At 37.9% G+C, this 20,908-nt stretch overlaps 1 protein-coding gene across 1 annotated transcript in view; it reads left to right on the top strand.

Moving 5' to 3' along the window:
• Positions 1-20,908, top strand: part of ARHGAP18 (Rho GTPase activating protein 18) — a 123,786-nt gene that overhangs the window by 76,701 nt on the left and 26,177 nt on the right. Inside the window, 4 exon segments of the mRNA XM_043592309.1 lie at positions 9,389-9,554; positions 11,876-11,967; positions 16,450-16,527; positions 20,230-20,389. Of these exon segments, the coding sequence (XP_043448244.1) occupies positions 9,389-9,554; positions 11,876-11,967; positions 16,450-16,527; positions 20,230-20,389 (496 nt within the window).

The raw sequence follows: 20,908 nt of genomic DNA, 5'->3' as shown, positions 1-20,908 counted from the left end.
TTAGCTTAACAAAGACCTTCAAAACAACACAGCTATAATACTTAAGTTGAACACTAAAGCAATAATTGTATTTCATAACAGTCATATTAAAATGTTTCCAGTTGCCATAATATTGTTCTTTATAGCTTCTTCCTTCCCTACCCCCATCTGGAATTTGAGTAAGAGTTGTACATTGCATTTGATATCATATCATTTGGTTTCCTTGAATGTAGATCACATCCCCTGCTTTTTCTTTAATATTTTTGAAGAGTCCAAATCAAATTTCTGACTTTGTCTGTTCCTCATGACTGGATTCAAGTTAAACATTTTTGGCCAAACTACTGCAAAGATGAGGTTTATGTCTCTGATTGCATCAGCAAAAGAGGGGCATGCTGTCACACGGCCCCTTTATTGGTGACGGAAGTTTGATCACCTAGTTAAGAAGATGTTCACCAGATCTCCATATTAAGATACCTTTTCCTGTATGCAATTAGTACTAATTTGTTATGCTTGGGACTGGGTGAGTATCCCATTTGTCAGTAACAACCAATCGCCCACCAGTTTCCCCATGCATTTGTAATCCTTGCCTGAAACAATAATTAAACTAGCATTTGAGAAATGGTGATTTTCTAATTTTTTAATTCCTTCTATATTGATTGGTTGGCAATCTTGTGTAACACTTTCTCTCCCTTTTCTCTCTTTGTTTTTGAATATCACTATGGACTGATGGATTCCTTTTTTTTTTTTTTTAATTCATTGTTAAATAATCATTGTGTTTTTTCCTTTAATGTTCAAATATACCTAAATTTGACCAGTGGGAGCCCTTCAGGCTGGTTCCTATGTCATTTTAACATGCCCTCATTTCTTTTACTTCTTTGCTTTCTAGGATGAGATAGATGTTCCAGGCTTACTTTGTACTTTCCTTCCCTTGGACTTGAAAGACTCCGTTTCTTCAAGGAGCCCTGGTTTCTTTTAGTAGCAGATAGTATTTAGAAATTAAGCTTCATGTATTGAGTGTTCTTGTTGTTACTGAATGTCTTATATTTTAAAAAATAAATGTATTTATTTATTTTGTAGAAATTCACACCTGCAAAAGTTAAAAAATACGATGAACTTCCCATTACTTCCCTACTAGCCCCAACATTCATTAACCCATGGCTAATCCTGACCTATCCATACCCCCAACCAGTGCTCCATGTGTGTTATTTTGAAACACATCTCTTAATGTTTTGTCATCAATAAATATTTCAATATGTAGTTCTAAAAAATCACGGGGTTTTTATAAACATGTCCATATTACCATTACTGTACCTAAAAAATGCTAACAGTTCTTAATTTCAAATATCCAGTAAGTGTTCAAATTTCAAATTGTATCAGACATTTCATGATTGTTTTTTCAAATGTATTTGATTCTGGATCCAGTTAGGTTTATGCATTGCAGTTGGTTGATATGTCTTTTAAGATTTTTAATCCCTCCCTCTCTCTCCATTCATTATTCTCCTTCTTTCTCACTATCCTTTCTTCCTTCCCTTTCTCCCTCAAAATTTTTTTTTTTTTTTTTTTTTTTTTAAATTTTTTTTTTCAACGTTTATTTATTTTTGGGACAGAGAGAGACAGAGCATGAACCGGGGAGGGGCAGAGAGAGAGGGAGACACAGAATCGGAAACGGGCTCCGGGCTCTGAGCCATCAGCCCAGAGCCCGACGCGGGGCTCGAACTCGTGGACCGCGAGATCGTGACCTGGCTGAAGTCGGACGCTTAACCGACTGCGCCACCCAGGCGCCCCCTCCCTCAAAATTTATTTGTTGAAGAAACTTGGTTATTAAGTTACAGAGAATTTTCCCCCTCCAATTTCTCATGTTCTTCTTGTTCTTGTAAATTATTTGATGATAGATTTAACAGATTCAGGTTTTTTTTTTTTTTGATCAAGATTACTTCATATGTGATCGTATATCAAGAGACAAAATATCTAGTCTTTCTCTTTTTGTGAAATCAGCAGCTGCGGCTAACCAGTGCTTGGATCCATTAGTTTATTAATGGTTACGGGATGATGTTTTCATTTCTTCTTTTATTCATTTATTAACTTGAACACTTTTTTAAGAAAACTTTCTAAAATGATTCCTTTTAATTGACCAGTTGTCATTTTTTTGGTTCCTTAGCACCTTTCACTAGTGACCAATTAATGTGTTGTATTTTAATTTTCTTCTAAAAAATAGAATTTAACTCCTAGATGTAGTCCTATATGACATGACCCTGGACAAAATTTCCCCTGCGTATGTGATATATTTTCTGCTTTAGGCCTAGAATTTTCTGTTACCTGCAAGAAACCCTGGGTCTGTTTAGTAGAAGTACACTTTTATAAGTATGATCAGGACACCAGGACCGTTCCTTTCTGTGGGTTGGTCATTGCTTCAAGCCTGTTCAGAGGCCAGAAGTGCATGTGGATCTTCTTTCTTCCATGCCGAGAATAGTCGTTCTCAGGATACAGCAGGTGATATAATTAGAACACATGTAATTAGTTGTTTGTTTTATCCTCAGTTAATGTACAGCATTCTCAGAATAACAATGGTAACGCTGCTATTAACAATATGATTACTAGGAAACAGTTTAAACTTGTTTTTCTTCTCTTCAGTTGTTTGTATCCTTGAGATATATCCCAAAAGGACTGTAATGATAAAATTACTGTGCTTTAGGTTACAAAGGATAGTTATTCTCCATATGGTTAAGCCACCAACTGCACACTTGGTTGAGTAAATGGTTTCATTTTATTTTCAATTTTTAGGGATTGCTTTTTTGAAATGTAATTTCGTTTTGTAAGCATGTAAAGTATTTACATGTTCCAGAAGTCAAATTTAAAAACAAGTTGTATTAAAAGTCTGGCTTCTGTCTCTGAGCCATCATTCTATTCTCTCTGTCCCCTTACAGGTAAATTTACCTTCTAAGCAAATTCTTTTTTATTTTAACTTTATGGTTTAACCTTCTGTTCTCAGATAAATGGTAGCCCACTATACACACTTTTCTGAACCCTGAATTTTTGTTATTTTTGACTTAGCATTATATTCTGGAAATCACTCCATAGTAACATAGAGAAATGTTTCTCATTCTTTTTTTATAGCTATATCCTACTCCATTGTGAAGATGCATCAAAATTTATTCAACCTTTTCCCTAATGGTGGACATCTAAGTTGTTTCCAGGCTTTATCATATATTTGTAAGAATCTGTTTTTATACCTGATGGGAAAAGTAAAGGAGTACGTATCCTTTGGCTTAAAGAGATGACCTATACTCCCAGACTGTCAGTGTAGTGGGCAGTCCATATCTCAACAGATGGAAGGGGTTTTAAGTGAAACACCGTAGAGTCTAATTTAAAAAAAAAAATGAAGACACTGTTGACTTCTAAGTTGTTCATTCAGAAGTGGAATAGAATATAAATTAATAGCTACTTTAGAGACTTAAAAACAAAACTTCCTTTCTTGTTTCATTCTCTGCTTAACATTTCTGCTTACCTACCCTCTTGATTTTATTCATGTTGTGCCCCAAGCTTAAAATGACCTTCCTATTTGGGACTCCTTGTTGTTCCCTGTTTACCAAGAAAGTCTTAACTCATCCTTTGGGGGTCTAGTTCAGTCTCTAACTTTATTATTAAGTCCTTCCTGGTTGTGAATTTACATTAGATACAATGTATAAAATAATCCTTTAAGCTGTTAAGATGCCATGCTTTTGATAATTATTGTCAATGTAATCTGGTATTTATCTATGCATATATGCATCTGTTCATCTCTATACCCATTTATCCATATGTCTTATAGAAGGCATGGGCATGTAAGCCTTTGACGAGTCCTCAGCATGGTTGATGGAATGAATATTTATATTCATCACTCTGAGGCAGGTGTCTAAGAAGATAAACCTTAAATACCATTTCTACTCCATGCTCCCCTGCTTCTGTAAATAAGCAGGAAGCTTTATGTAATACATTGTTCTGTGTTGACTTCCATTTTTTAATTCATTTCTTTTTTCTTACAACGTTGGGTATAGTCTTTGTTAATTCTTTATGATCTCTCACAGCAGATTCAGATTTCTCCTCTTAAATTTGTAGATCAGGTTTTATAACCTCTCATGGGCTTCAGTTTGAAAATGTAGCTACTACTTTGTTTTGTGTACCCACTGTATCTCAGAAAATATGCTCTGTAATTTATCAAATGATCTCATGATGTAGATGTTACAATTCCTGTTTTTCATACAAGGAAACAGTAAATTATATATGGCATGCAAAGGCTTGGCTTCAGGGACTCAATTTTTGAAGCTCAAGTTTTTCCTGGAAGGACCATGTCGATTCCACTTTATGTGCCCTGAAGGTCTATGTGTATTTAATTTAGGTGTGAGTTTAAGTGGCTCTGTATTGGTGCTGGTGACAACTTGTTCAGGGTAGCTTGGGATATTTTATCAATAAGATTCTGGCTTGTGGGGTCCATCATGTACAATAGAAATTTAATAATACTCCTTCAGCGTACTTTGGAGACTAAACATTAAGGATTCTGAAATTTTGAAGATCCATAGTTTTAAAAGTGTAACTGTGGTAAAGCCTCTATTCTAAATGCATGTCTATATTTAGTTCTTAGGTCTTTATTCAGTGTCCTTTGGATTCTTATTGAATTATGACCTTGATTGTCTGGTAACACAGCTCCATGCATACTAAATACCAAAAACTAGGCGTGGAGGCCCACCTTGGCAGTTTGCTGGAGAATGGAACAACTCTGGAGGACATTGAAGAGGTGTTGTTTCAGGATTGAATGACACTGAAAGCCAAAGCAGACACACTTGTCCACAATGCAAAAATAGGTGTTTAGGGTTATAGTCCTGAATTGTCAAGAAAAGGTTAAATTACAGCTATTTGGTCTCCATTTAAAAAAATTGAAGAAATATTGGAATGCCTGGGTGGCTCAGTCTGATTTTGGCTTGGATCATGGTCTCACAGTTTGTGAGTTAAAACTCTGTGTTGGGCTCTGTGCTGACTGTGCGGAGCCTGGAGCCTGCTTTGAATTCTGTGTCCCCCTCTCTCTCTGCCCTTCCCCTGCTCACACTCTGCCTGCCTCTCTCTCTCTCTCTCTCTCTCTTGCAAAAACAAACATTAAAAAAAATTGAAAAATTGAAATATAAAAAACTAAATTTGAAAGTTCATTTGTCTAGAAAAATATTCATCCTCTGAAAATGACAATGAAATGCTGTAATAAAATCACATTTTATACATGGAAAAATCTTCGTTAAGAAATGTATTTCCTAGCAGACCAGGAAAAAAAAAAAAGTCATCTGTGGAAATTGACCAGGTAAGAATAGATTCTCTTGCTTTCCAAGTTGAAGGTAGAAGTGACTTGATGTATTAAAGTCAAGTCCATCAAAATCCATCTTTACTGATGGAGTGCCTAAGGAGCCCTTTGTATTGTGAGGTCTGCAAAAGAGGGGTGTGGTCGGGGAGAGCTACCTGATTAATTTATAGTAACACATGAGAGCCAGTGACCTTATAATTTTTGAGAAATTTTATTTCACTTCATTCTTGAAGCACATTTTTCAAAAGGCAAAGAGCTTTTCTTTTGCTGAAATTGCGTTGCCTTCTCTTAGCCAGCGAACTGAACCATCCAGTCTATTAACTAAACAAAAATGACAGGGGACTTCATAAATATTTAAAGCTGCTGCTATGAATTAAACATTGGGATGAAGAACTAACTCCTTTCATTAAAGCACAATGATAAATAAATAAATAAATACATAAATAAATAAATAAAAGCAAGTTCATGACATATATTGCTAGGTAAATCAAATGTTTGAACTAATAATATTTCAGGTTTCTCTAAACATTTACCTTGGCTAGTTCTTTAAATAATTAAATTACATGTGTTTGGCTTATTAGATCAATAGCTACTGATTTAAAGGAAATGTTTAGAACTGAATAAAAAGAATAAGTGGTTGGTAGATCAGATTGTTTCAGCCCTTCAGAAAACAATGCAATTAGCAGAACTCTGGGGCCAGGCCTGAAGAAAATGTGACAAGTTTTGTGTGATTTTGTGAAGCTCAGTACAAATCACAGGACAGCGAGGGAGCATCCAGCCAGTGGCCCTGTACCTCACTGACCTCGATTCTGTGCTTTTCTCCCTGTAGGGTGTGTGTCTTAATTCATTGAACAGACTGGGACAGGACCCCTGCAGTGTGCCAGGCCTATGGTAGAGTAGGGATACGGAAATGAGTCTCTATGAGCCCTTGAGGGGCTCACAGTCCTATACCAGTACCGATCCACCTAGATTCCTCCCCGCATGCTCTGGTGGACAGAGAAAATGGAGCAGAACAGAATGGTTATTACTGCATTTAGAATCTAGAAGATCTGAATTTGCATCCTTCTTTTGCATGGGCTTTGTGGCCATATTTAGTCTCAAGTCCCCACCTAGAATATACTGTAATAATTCCTACCTATTGGGACTTTTTGCAGAATAGGATCAAAAAACCATTTATCAAATAAGAGTATTAGCCTTATCATGTTTTCTCTTACCTTACAGTAATAGTTAGGCAAAAAGGAAAGGCACAAAATCTTGAATTTATTGAAAAAGCTGTAGGAAAGAAATGTAGTGATAATGCAACACTTTTTGAGTCTTTACTTGGGCCATTTGATCCTCACCACAGCCTTGTAAGGTAGGTTCTGTCGTTCCCATCTTACAGATGAGGTGGCTGAGGTGACACAGAGGTGATGTAATTTGCCAGAGGTCACATAGCTAGTAAGTGATGGAGACAAGATTGTACACCTGTGGTTTGGCCCCACGTTCTCAGCCCCCATGCACTGCACTGTTAACACTTATGCTGGAAATTCACTTAGACTATATATTTAATGATGTCTACTGCTGTTTTATTTCATATTCTCATAAAGAACTATAGAAAGTTCTCTCTTGGAGTTGAGTTTGCTTGAAAGGAATTAGCTGTTCAATTCCAAAAGTTGTAGGTTTGAGGAAATGCTTTAAGACAGTGAAACTTCAACATTTTGGTCTTATAACCTTTTTAGCCTCTTAAAAAGTACTGAGGGACTTCAAAAAGCTTTTGTTTCACTAGTCAGGAAGGATGTTGGTATTGAGGACAATAACTACCATGGCTTCCAGCGCTTTGACAAAACCTCAGATACGTGGCCTTCTGGCTAAGAATCTGTGATTTCCTATTGTTGGAGCATTTGTTGGCTCCCTGAACTTTGCAGCTACTTAGAAGTATGCTGTGGCTGAACCAAGACAGAAGGCATACACATAGTTCTACAGAAATTATGGTTTCATGAAAGATTTTGAGGAGATGAGGATGGCCGTAAGTGATTTTGGAATGTGAAGAATTTCTTTGGATTGAGTTCCATGGAAGTTTGTCGCTAACCTCTGTTCTTGGCCTATGAAACATGAATACATAGACTAAGGAATTATTTTTCTTGATAAGTAAACAACAAATACTATGAGAGTAGTGATTTTGTCTATATCAGTTATTATACCTATGGATATTTACCAAATTAGAAATTAAAATTGAGACATTTGGAAATTATTAATCCACTTTACAGTATTACAGTTACCATAAATAACATTTTTATGAAAAATCGTCATATTTTCTAAAATTATTTTTTAAAAGATTTTCTTTAAAGTTTATTTTGAGAGAGAGCACACGTGTGCAAGTGTGGGAGGGGCAGAGAGAAGTGGGGGGAAGAGAGAGAGAGAGAGAGAGAGAGAGAGAGAGAGAATATATCCCAAGCAGGTTCTGCACTGTTAGTGCAGAGCTTGATGTGGGGCTCGAACTCACAAACCACAAGATCATGGCCTGAGCTGAAGTGGGATGCTTACTCTACTGAGCCACCCAGTCACCCCCTGAAACAAATTATTAAGAAGTGTGCCATGGTTTTACATTTTATCCACTCCAGTGCTTCACTGTAGTAGAAGTCAGTTGGGTCCTCACCTCTATATCTGTGTTCAGTCTGTTGCACCAACACCTGTCTTACACCTTTGGCGAACTCCACCGAATAATCATAAGGGAATGGGAGTGAAAAAGGCAAGTAATGCCTTAGTATTACTCATTAAATAGTTTTGACCTCATAGGTGCCTTGAAAGAGTATTCGGTAACTTCCTGGTTCCCTGGACCTTACTTTGAGAACTGCTGCTTTAAGACCTGTCTTTTGCACTAGTTTTTAGACCATGAAGTGTTAATAACATGGTACAAAAATGAGCAAAGTAAAGGGAATAAAAGGGAACAGTTGAACATCCTTGTCCGTTAAATGAGGAAGTGAAGAATAAACCCTAAAGATATAACCTTTATAACATTTTTTTTATCAAACCATCAAAGAATGATCATAGTTTTTAGTAATCCGTAAATACAGTAGGAATAAAATTTGTCTTAAATATGTTAGCGAAATTCATGTTTTTACTTTGTGCTTTCTTATATTTAATGCATTTAATATTAAAAGTGGCTGAATAGGTCGTAGATAATATTTGGGAAAGGCAGGAAATAACAAAACACCACTTGCCTGTGATAGTAGTATCTCTAAGTCTCAGTTGATTTATTCAGTGGTGAAGGTAAGAATGATAGGGACAATATAAAGGTGCTTGGGAAGTGCCAGGCATTTAAACACCACCACAGCCCACTGAACTAGGTGGCTTTCTTCCCCTCCTTCTCTCCTTTTCCCCTCTACCTGTTCTCTTTTTCTTCCTCTCCCCTCTACCTATGTCCTCCTCCTCCTCCCCACTGTCCTCCCCTTCTGCCGTTTTCAGAAACCGTGGTTAAGCAGTTGCCAGATTGTTAGTGGCTAGTCAGTAGCTAAATGAGTGGTAGTCATTCTGGCTTTAACGTCCATGCTGTTAGTATCCCTTCTGCTCTCCCTGTCACCCCAGTGCTCTACAGCCCTTCTGTACCTACCTTATCTGGGTTTTTATGACAATATTTTAATATGTATTATAAATATTATTTATTTCACATCATTATACCTATAATACACATGACAGAATGTAGGTAAAGGGTACCTCGTACATTGTAAGCACTCACTCATGGCTCTATCGTCTTTTTCTTCCTCCTCCTCCTACTCATGGTTGGTCTTCTAATCTTCCTTGGTTCTTAAAAGTCAATAACTAGAGTTCTTTTTCAGTTTTACCATCTCTTTTGTCCTCTTTGCCACGAGGATTAGTACTCCTAGTACATAGTCTGGTCTCATCGTCTGTTGTACCTCACATACTGACTCGCTATAGGTTTGAGGACCATCCTCATGACAAGATGGCTCTTCATCCTGACTATAGAAATTCTGCCATAGCTTTCATTGTCACTACTTTGAGTATAGCTTCTTTGTATAGTTACAGTTTCGTCGTCTTTGACTAAAAGGGTTAGATATTATAAACCTTTATTAATGGTACTTATTTTAGAATTTCAGACTGCCAAAAGACAAAACGGGTACCACCAAGATTGGTGACCTGGCACCCCAGGACATGAAGAAGGTTTGCCATTTAGCCCTAATTGAGCTGACTGCCCTCTACGATGTATTGGGTGTTGAACTGAAGCAACAAAAAGCTGTGAAAGTCAAAACAAAAGGTAATTTTGAAATAAAGAACAGTTAGATTTACTTCAGAAGTAGCAAAGATGAGCTTTTGAGTGGGATTCTTAGAGGGGGAAACACCTACAAAGTAAACTGACACTTGAATACATCTGAAGTTCAGATTCTAAAACGTTGTTTTCAAAAATCTTGAAACTTGATAAACATACACCGTTCTCCCGGACTATAGAAAATAAAGAGGTAATAAAATACTTAATTACCTTTGAAGGAAATCCTAAGTTAAGGAATCTTTCCGCAAATGTTCTTTCTTTTGAAAATAGTATGTTTAAAAAGTACATTGGGTACATAAACTACTTTATTTCCAAAATCAGATCTTGAAAAATAACTTGAAGGTAGTTGATCGATTGCTTTTGCTTATTTATTTGATGGGAAATACATAGGGTGGTTAGTAGCCTGTCTCCTTGCTCATTTACATTCTGCTTTTAACTATTTTGCAAAAAAACATTCTTTGCTTAATATTAAGAAAATAAAGCCATTGTGGCCATAACAGCACCAAACTGTACTCATCGTGGATATGTGTTTTTCTTTTGTAAGCAACTTGCTTTACCCATTATATAAACAGACTTTATTTTTTATGATATGATAGAGAACAGACATCTTCTCAATTCTTGGTCTGGAAATCCAGATAATTCTCTATTGACAAAGTTTAACTGTTTAGGAATCTCTGACCTCTTCTTTAAGTGCTCCCTTAAAGAGATACCAAGAATTAGGATTATTGAGTTACTATGGTAACATTAATAAAGACACGTATTTCCCTGATTTAAGTTTTAGAGGCAGTTTCTCTGTAGGAATGAAGTATATCTACCCTCAAGGTCCTTTCTCCCATGCTGGGCCCCAGAAGACCTCATTCTGTGCTCAGTTCCTCTGAGTGTTTTAGCTTAAGGCTTGAGATGGTGAATTTCTGAGTTAAATGGTGCTTCTGATTTTCCACAAGTCCATTATAGATAATGAAAGACTTTACATATTTTTTCAGAAACTTGTCACAAAGCCTTTTCCAACTATAAAATAGAAATATAATTTAAATAGCTGTGACTCAGTACTCAGGACTTTTAAAATGGCTTAGAGAGGCTTTTTTATGTTTGAGAATTGCTTTCTAACAGAGAGAGAAATAATAAGCCATTCTCATTAAGAGCGTTAACTATTAACAGAATAGATTTTCAAATATTTTTGTATCTTATCTAATAGATTTATCTCCCAAACTGGACTCCTGACATTTTTGAATATTACATTTTTTCTTAATTCCTAAACTAGAAATTATTTTTTGGGTTACTGGTATTCTTTTGAGTGGCATCTCTATAGAGAGTCAGTTTTCAGTGTCCTCATTCCACAATACAACCCCCCCCCTTTCCTTGTTCACAAATGATTTATATCTCCCTGATGATGTGTGTCACACTTCTGTGCTAACTGTACATCCATTGATGGGGGTGGGGTAGGAGGTGCTAGGCAGAAGTTATGCTCACACCAGACTGAATGCATATGATTTTAATTTAGAAAAATTATAAATTGTTGCCTTTCATTTCGTGGGGAGTTATTCCCAAATATATAAAACTATGAATTTCAATTTAAGACTACCAAATATCTATATTTTCCAAAGAAAAACATTTGTAGAACAAGATCATAATGTTGGCTGATTTCTCAAAAAGCAAGAATTTATATTTTTCTGTATTGTAGGATGTTAGATGTCAATTAAGTATGAAAGAGATGAGTAACGTTTGCTTTAACCAGAACTTTTGATTACCTTTAGTAAATTATTTGCATATTTTACATACTCCTATAGCACTATTTCTCTTATCTGGCAGTTTACACTTTTCTAATTATTATTTTTTTAATGTTTATCTATTTTGAGAGAGAAAGAGAACACGTGCGCACATGCGTGCCTGAGTAGGGGAGGGGTGGAGAGAGAGGGAGAGAGTCCCAAGCAGGCTGCGTGCTGTCAGCGTGAGGCTGTCACAGGGCTCAATCTCCTGAACCGCGAGATCATAACCTGAGCCGAAATCAAGAGTCGGATGCTTAACGGACTGACCCACCCAGGCATCCCTATAGCTTTCTAATTATTTTGATGATTATTTGCAATCATTTGCTTAGTTGTCTTTCCTTGTTAGAATTCCTGTATAAGACAGGGTCAAGATTTTCTTATTGAGATGTGTATACATAATGGCTAGGTAATGTCATTCACTTAGAAGTCCTCAATAAATAGTTGTGTGTTTGAATGACTACATCAGAAGTCTGTTGACGTAATATTTTTGCATTAATATTTTGTAGATTGACGGAAATTAAGAAATTTTATTTTTTGTTGCAGATTCTGGTCTTTTTTGTGTTCCATTGACAGTATTGTTAGAACAAGATCAGAGGAAAGTACCAGGAACTCGAATACCCTTGATATTTCAAAAAGTAAGTAAGCCTAGATGGGACAGCATAGAGAGAACATACTTGAACTAATAGAAGTTTTTTTCCTTGGCATTCATAATATTATAATCTCATTTTCCAATTGATGTGCTCTTTTATTTTGTACTTTGATTTTTCTATTCAGGACACAAATTTGTTTCAAGGGCTCATAATTTTTATTTCATGGTGATGTTTTCTGTGTTATTACTATAACTGTGATTACCTGGCATCATTTTCCTGTCTTATATTAGCTAGCTTGGTATAATTGAGATTTCAATTCTATAATACACAGGAGTGGGAACTGCTTATAAGTTTCTAGGGAATTGTATCCTCATGAATATTTCATGCCTGTATGTATTTCCCAAGCTTTCCTATTTACAGTGAGGATGTCCAATTTAATTTACTAGTGCCTACTTCCAAAGTAGGCAAAGAAACCATAAAGTAGAATTAGAAAGTGATTGCTAAACTATCAAGTCACTGGTGTGATCCACGCTCAGTTATTCATAAGGGGAGGATCTATGGCAATATAAAAATTTCAGTCTAATCTCTGAGCCATCATTGTTCAGAAACCTAGATTCTAGGTGATAAAAGCCAGGAATGCTACAGCGAGGAAGGTAGGTCAGATCAGTTAGGGACTACCCAAGCTGTAGATTTTTTCCAGCACATCACAATTTCTGAAAGCTCTGGGGAGAGCAAGAGTGGCAATGGGAACTTTCACAATTGGCTGGCTCAACAAACTCATTCAGTAGTAAAGCTTAGTCTCCTTGGCATGGATTCTTCTGCTCTTCCAAACCAGTCATTAGCCGTCTTAGCTAGTAACCTCTGATTGCATTATTCCTCATGTTCACCATTACACCCAAACCTGTATCTCATTGTTTCTCCTAATGATCTTTGCTCCACGCCGTGTGTTCTACTCATCAGCCTCTGCGAGTCCCTGCCTGTAGACCTTGTATCTGTGTGGATAGTTGTCAACCGTGCCTGTGATTAGCTGGAGATGCTAACACATGTGGGCCATGTATTCACATCAGTTTAAGTAAAAGGTGCACGTTACCACCACAGATGACTGTATGGAGCAAGGATCTCAGCAGCATCCTTTCCAAGTGGATATGGGTTCTCCAGAGAAACAGAACCGATAAGGTGTTGTGTGTGTATGCATGTTTGTACAGAGAGATTTCTTTTAAAGAATTGGCTTATGCCATTGTGGGAACGGCACATCTGAAATAGAGCAGTCCAGAGTCTGGAAACTTGGCCAGAGGTGATAATGGCAGCGTTGAGCCCAAAACCTGCAGGTTGGAAACTCCTGTAGGCTTTCCATGTTGTAGTCTTGAGGCAGGATTGCCTCTTCTTTGGGAAACCTCAGTCTTTACTGCTGAGGCTGCCAACTGACTGGATGAAGCCCACCCACGCTATGTAGAGTCATTTGCTTTACTCAGAATGTACCGATTTAAGTGTTAATTACATCGTAAAAAAATACCTTCGCAGTAACATCTAGGCTGGTGGTTGACCAAATAACCAATGATGAGTCACGCTGGACTTTTATCAAATTCACCATCATACTAGTGAAGAGTAAGCTTTGGTCCCACAGAAATTCAGAAATTGTCTCCTGATCAGGCTGAGGATTGAATGCAGTCCCCTGTGATTTTCTCTTGGAATTGTTTTCTCATTTATTATTTTACATTTCTGTCACTCATTTCAACATTCTGAAGACTCAGGCTTCCAACCAGTTTGAAGTTGTTAGATAATAGCCTTAAAGTCTCTTTGTTCACATAAAAAATAAGGGTATAAAGAGTTTACTCTTAGATAAAACTCCTCTACTTGCGTCCCCTCTGAATTATAAGCACAAAAAATACAGTCATCTGTCACTGAAAAATATTTTTTGAGTGATCAACTCTCACCCCAATTCGGTATTTCCTCCAAATTGGAAGTCACTGATTTGCAAAAAAAGATTTATCAATTTTTAGAGGATTATACTTTTTTATTTATTAAGAATTATACCCCAAAAAGAGCTTTAACAAAGCTTAGCTAATATCTGTGAATCATATCTGTTGTTTTCTTGTTAGTTTTGTTTTGTTTTTGCTCAGAGACACATTGTTTAAACTGTAGTCTCGGAAAGAGTTAAGGAAATAGAAATATTCTTAATTTTTATCTATAGAAAAATTCTGACAAACTGGCAAATTCTCACTGTCACAGGAATCTGCCAATTCAAAGATACTTTGTGTCTCAATTCATAAATTTGTGTAAGTATGTAATCTCTCGGGAAATAGTATGAACATTATTGATAAATTATGTAATGTCTCTTGTAGGATAAATTACTAAAAAGCAGCCTGATTAAAATATAGATCAATATAGTTATTTTTCATTTTTAAGTCTTGAAAGTAAAAGTGCTATAGAATATTATTTATATTTTGATAATGCTATATAATGTGGTAGCTAAAAAGTTATTTTTAAAAAAACGTTTAATGTTTATTTTTGAGAGAGAGAGCGTGAGCAGGAAAGGGGCAGAGAGAGAAGACGACACAGAATTCTAAGCAGGCTGCAAGCTCTGAGCTGTCAGCACGGAGCCCGACGCGGGGCTCGAGCTCACAAAGTGTGAGATCATGACCTGAGCTGAAGTCGGATGCTTAACTGACTGAGCACCCAGGTGCCCCATAAAAATGTTACTTTTAAGGAGAGAAATATGAAAAAAACACATGGCATTCTCTGAGGCAATATATATGCGTATCTCTATTGAATGCTGCTCTTTCACATTAGAGAATAATGAAAAGAACTTAAATATAAAAATTTAAGACTTACTGTCAATTATTTAGAAATTATCCCTTTTTCCTGTGTATTTAATGAAAACGGAAGGCATATATTACTGCTAGGAACTAATTTGCTGTAGCAGCTAGCACAGAATTTTATTTTTTGCCACTAGAACATTTTAAACATTTTAGAAGATGAAATAAAAATGAAAATTGCTTGAACAGTGAATAAATTTTGCATGGTCTTATTTGATAAATTTGGTTTTAAATCCTTTATTGAATAATGCCCTTCTCATCTGAGATAATTCATGTAAAGGTTTGCTGTGGGTTTACTATCTAACGTAATTGAAAAATGTGATCTTGGAAAACATTCCAGTTGAATTTTTAAAAATCGTGTACTGCTTTGACTGGTCAAGGATGGTTCTTTCTTCAGCTGATAATAAATCCTTAGGAGAATTTCGAGACTACTCTTTGCTCTATTCTTACCTGACTCCCCCAAGATCAGTGCATTCTTTGGCCATAATCCAGGGATAGAATAAGTGAGGTCATTAAAGAAAAATTACCTCTCTTCCAGTGTCTACACAGTACAATATATCTGATTTCAGGACATCTAGACAAAGGTCAGGAGACCTCATTTTATGATACCATGCTTTGCTCCTAGTAGACGTTTGTATAAGCAAGGGAGAAGCAGTAAGTTTCGTGCAGTTTATAGAGCCTTGGTAAATCATTAAAGGAGATTTCTCTGGGGGAAAAAAAAGATAAAAATTTACATGCTTTGGCACTCTGGAAGATTTTATTTATGTCTTAGGGTGTGCAGAGAGATTTTAGTAAGTTTGGGGATGAGTGAAGAGTAGGTCTGTCTTTTGTGAAGTTATAAGACTTGTGAAAAGGGGTGGGTGGTAGGAAGGAAAACCTATCTGATACTAGTAATTGCCTTATATTTAACCTGAGGACAAGGAAATGGATTTCCTTAAAATAGCAGAGTACCCCCTATAAAGCCTTTGGGCACTGCCCAGGGAATACATATTTCAATTGGAAGATCACTCTGCCAAGAAACTAAGCACTTTTTTTTTTAATCATCTTCCTAAGCTTCCAACAGTATGCCATTGTAATTTCTCCATTTGCCTTAATCTTGTAGGTTTTGGCCTTATTTAAAAAAAAAAAATTTTGTTACTTTAATGCGTTTCTGGAGACAGACCTGTATGTATTCACTGGGTATCAGGTACGATTTAAAAACCCTATACAAGAACTGTTTTTTACTTAGGTTTACCACCAAAAGCTTAAAAGCTTAAAAATGAATATTCACAAACCGTTTTTTTTCCTTCATACCATAAATAATTATTTCAAACAAACCAAAAATGAGATGTAAATGTGCAAGTACTGGAATTTCCTAGATTTATTTGATTGCAGAACATACATTTCTGGAAAAGCGGAAGAAATGGATGGTCTCAGTGGCTTTTAAACAATGAACATCTTCAGTCTCCATTTGTTTAGAGTATGACAGCTGTTGTGTGAAATTATACACTTCTGTAATAAAGGAGAATAAAACCCAACTTTTTCTAATTTGTGTGTAAAGTTTCGGGGCTTCACTGGTTTGCAGGGTAGGGCTAGCGCCATAGCATTCAAAACTTGGTGAAACCCAGTTTACACGTCAGCTTGCATGTATTTATATGTGAAGCAGATCTTAAATTTGTAATTGTACCTCTCAAGAATACCCAAGTCAGAATGTTCTTCTGTTTCTATGCAGCTGATTTCTCGGATTGAAGAGGGAGGCTTGGAAACTGAAGGTCTCTTAAGAATACCCGGAGCTGCCATTAGGATCAAGGTGATCTCTGAGTTCCACCAATGTTGTTTAATTCTGCTTTGCCATTTTATTTTTAAATGCTTTAAATGTATGTTTATTTTTGAGGGGGGCGGGGAGGAGCAGAGAAAGAGGGAGACCCAGAATCCAAAGCAGGCTCCGGGCTCTAAGCTGTCAGCACAGACGGCTTTGGCCTTTGAAAAGGTGACTTGTCTTCCCCACCCCTTCTTCCCATGTATAATGATAAAACCGCTTAATTTTTTTTAAGTTTATTTATTCATATTGAGAGAGAGAGAGCTTGAGCAGCGGAGGGACAAAAAGGAAGGGAGACAGAGAATCCCAAGCAGGCTCCACGCTGTCAGCGCAGAGCCTGACTTGGGACTCGATCCCACAAACCGTAAGATCGGGACCTAAGCTGAAACCAGGGGTAGGATGCTTAACTGACTGAGCCACCCAGGTGACCCTTCACATTCAGTTTGTATTTAGTTTTCTGTTTTCTTAACATTCAGTTTATATTTGGTTTTATGTAGTCTCTGCTAATTTTTATAGGTTTTGATTTCTCTTCAGAATCACATTAGCTGTAATAATACCATGATAAGTAAAGAAGCAAATAATTTTAATGTCTTTGCTGTGCAAGCCTAGAATAGGCACAAAAGCATAACAAGCAAAAAGACATGAGTAGTTTCATCCTTCTCAGGAAAAGAGAACATGATGAGTCAAAGTATCAATAGGGGGACTGGTGGTGGATTTAGTCAGCATGAGTAATAGCAATTGAAAAAAGTCAGGATGGGCGCCTGAGTGGCCCAGTCGGTTAAGCGTCCCACTTCGGCTCAGGTCATGATCTCATAGTTCGTGGGTTCGAGCCCCGCGTCAGGCTCCTTGCTGACAGCTCAGGTTCTGTGTCTCCCCTTCTCTCTCTCCTTTCCTCCTTGTGCTCTCTGTCTCTGTCCCCCTCCCCGACTTGTGCACGCTCTCTCTCTCTCTCTCTCTCTCAAAAATAAAATAAACGTAAAAAAAAGATTAAAAAGTCAGGATGATGAACTCCAGCAGGGGAGCAGAGTAGGAGACATGACAATAGTCCCCATACAGGAGTCTTTGAGAGCTGACAGAATGAGACTCTGCCCCACTGCTATCCTGACTTTCATACTTCCTGTCTCACTGGATGCCAGGTAGCCCAAGCCTGGCTTGTGAAAGAGATGAGGTGATTCCCAGACTTGCCCTTCCTCCCTCCCCCTGTCACCTTTTCTGGCAAGATGGCATTTTGTTCCCACTCTCTTGGGATGCTGTGTATCTTCCGCCTTTCTCCCTGTCCCCCAGCTCCTGCTCTGGGGATAAAGCATCCAGTAAATGCATGTAAAGATGGACTCACCCTGCAGATGAGGCATAGTACATCAGCGTCCCAGGGGAATTGCATTTTACAGGGGCCTCATGCTTGAAATTGTGGCTGTATCTGGGAAACGTGTCTAGGAAGAGGTTTTGGTTAGCAGCCACTAACAGTCTCCTCTCCCTCGCCTCCGAAGTCAGCTTTGGCTCTCACCTGAGAAGAGCACAAGTCTTCCAGAATTTGCAAATCCAAGAGAAAACAGGATAGGGAGAAGAGAGATTTTCTCTTCGTTTCCTCAAGACCTATTCTATCGGACATTTTTAGAAATGAATCAGGGAGAAACGACTCTTGGTGGGCGCATGTGCTCTTTGCCTGTGACTGAGGCTGTGGGACTGCCAGGACTGGAATTAGTATTCATACCTTGCACGGTTCACATCATCTGCTTATTTTGATAAGCTTCCTCAATGTAGGATGCTAGTTTCGGCCTACTTGGCTCTTACTGCATAGGGTGATCTCGGTTTAATCAGATTCGAGTAACCTGATACATATACCCTGCTCACAAATTTCATTCAGCTTGTATCCCGTGGGTTTGGTGTCTGGTTCACAGAGGTCCCTGAAACTGCTTTGGGGTCTGTGTACATTTGATTAGGTGCCATTGGTTTTTTTTGTTTTTGTTTTTGTTTTTTTTTTTGTTTTTTTGTTTTTTTTTGTTACCAACAGTCAAACATGGATAGTGTGTGTGATTCTGAGATAAGTTCTGTTGAGAAGCACGTCCTCTTACAGAGAAAGAATCCCTCAGAAACAGGTAGCGTGACTTCAGATTACCCACATCGGCAAGAATACCGATTCTCAGTTCACTAATTAGCACAATGTGATGGCCAACTCCTAAGAGTTGTAAACACATTTCCTTGAGTATAGGGTAGTGAACAGAATGCATGTTTTACATTTTTGACTGGAGGGCTGGCAGACCAGCTCTTAGAAATGTAATTTCTAAGAAGGTCAATTAAGTGGATTCATTTGGCTCAACTCTTCAACCCAGCCTATTGTCACATCCCAAATTATGCAGCAGCTGGTCCATTATAAATAATTTAAAGATAATATGCAAAGTTTTTGGTTGTCTTTCTCCCCAGCCCCACCAAATTCTTTATACTCTTCTGCCTACTCCCCCCAGCCCTTCCCCCTCCCTCTCAATCCTCCCCCTCTCCTTTTTCCTCTCCCTTCCCCCTCCCCCTCTTCTACTTCCCTCTCCCTCTTCCTTACTTCTTCTCTCCTTCCCTCCTTCCCTCCTTCCCTTCCTCTCTCCCTTTGCCTCTCTTTCCCCTCCTCCCCATTTCTAGGCTCACCTTTATGTATTTCACCAATTACAAAAATAAGTAGAGGGCAGAGTTGTGTTGGGAAGAGAAAGCGGACTAAATTCACCTCGCAAGAAAAATGAAGAATATTCTTTGGGAGAACAGTTTAAAATAATCAAGGACGTGACAGAAACTTGGAAGGATTTCCAACATAATAAGATTTATGCCACAGTGAAATGCATGTAGAAAATAGTGATTATGAAACTAAATTGATTACTAATAATTTGGCAAATCTTATGGAGTCCTTGAGGTAAATGAACTTGGTATTTCTAATTTTGCATGGACTCCGACTGTTTTCCACAGCTAACAGCAGGATGGCTGTGTCACTTATGGCTTACCATAAGTAAGCCAATATACCAAGACAGGTATATTGATGTATTTTCAGGCCTCATTTGCTGTAGAATTTGGTTTTCCATTTCCCAGAGGTGACTAATCAGAGGTAGCCTTCTGCTTACAGCCCCAAGATTGATTATGTATTTTGTTATGTAATGTACTTCTAAATAATTTAAAACAGACTTGATAAAAATGAGTTTTTAAAAATTGAGTGAAAAATTAACATAAAGCCCCCCAGATGGAAAGACTATTTCCACTAATCTTTTTTTTTAATAAAAAAATTTTTTAATGTTTATTTTTGGGAAAAAGAGAGTTCATATGAATGGGAGCGGCAGAGATAACAGAGGATCCGAAGTGAGCTCCACGCTGACAGCAGAGAGCCCATTGGGGGGGCTCGAACTCCCGAACTTGCGATCATGACCTGAGCCACCCAGGCACCCCTTAACTAATCTTTTAATTAAACCTTTACTGCTTAGGGTCTGTTGCATATCCAGGAGAATGTATACCATTTTTGCATTTCGGGGGCCATGGGTATAATTTTTCATTGGAAAAGTATGCTTGGCGGAGTAGTATTTTTCTGAGTGACAGAGAAGTACTTTCAGATTCTTTCGAGAGAGTACCATCTCTTGTAAAGTGGGAAGTGGATCACACTTTCAGCAGGAAAAAAAAATACACTTACTGTAGCTTTTTTTTTCTTCTTCTTCTTCTGCCTTTCAGAATCTTTGCCAAGAACTAGAAGCAAAGTTTTATGAAGGGACGTTTAATTGGGAAAGTGTCAAGCAGCATGACGCGGCCAGCCTGCTGAAGCTGTTCATCCGGGAGCTGCCCCAGCCGCTGCTGAGTGTAGAGTATCTGAAAGCCTTTCAAGCTGTCCAGAGTAAGTGCCATCTCTCTCTGGAGCGGTCCTTGTCCTGCTGCCATCCATATTAATTGTTTTAATGACACTTTGCATCCCAAAGGATGTAACCAGATATATTTGGGTAGACAAATTGACTCACTGTCAATGGATGCTTGAATGCCACACATTGTTTTCCTTTTCCTTTAGAAATACGCGTCTCTGAGTAAACGGTTAACAGAATGTTCTCTTCAGGTACAGATTAATTGCATGCCCATCAAGCAATACAACATATTTTCTTGTTAAAACCTGGAACGTCACAGGGGCGCCTGGGTGGCGCAGTCGGTTAAGCGTCCGACCTCAGCCAGGTCACGATCTCGCGGTCCGTGAGTTCGAGCCCCGCGTCAGGCTCTGGGCTGATGGCTCAGAGCCTGGAGCCTGGTTCCGATTCTGTGTCTCCCTCTCTCTCTGCCCCTCCCCCGTTCATGCTCTGTCTCTCTCTGTCCCAAAAATAAATAAACGTTGAAAAAAAAATTAAAAAAAAAAAACCTGGAACTTCAC

This window comes from Prionailurus bengalensis, chromosome B2 (genome assembly GCF_016509475.1).
Source record: "Prionailurus bengalensis isolate Pbe53 chromosome B2, Fcat_Pben_1.1_paternal_pri, whole genome shotgun sequence".
Lineage (NCBI taxonomy): Eukaryota > Metazoa > Chordata > Mammalia > Carnivora > Felidae > Prionailurus > Prionailurus bengalensis.
The sequence above is the reverse complement of the archived record's forward strand: the minus strand, read 5'-3'. Positions and strand labels throughout refer to the sequence as shown.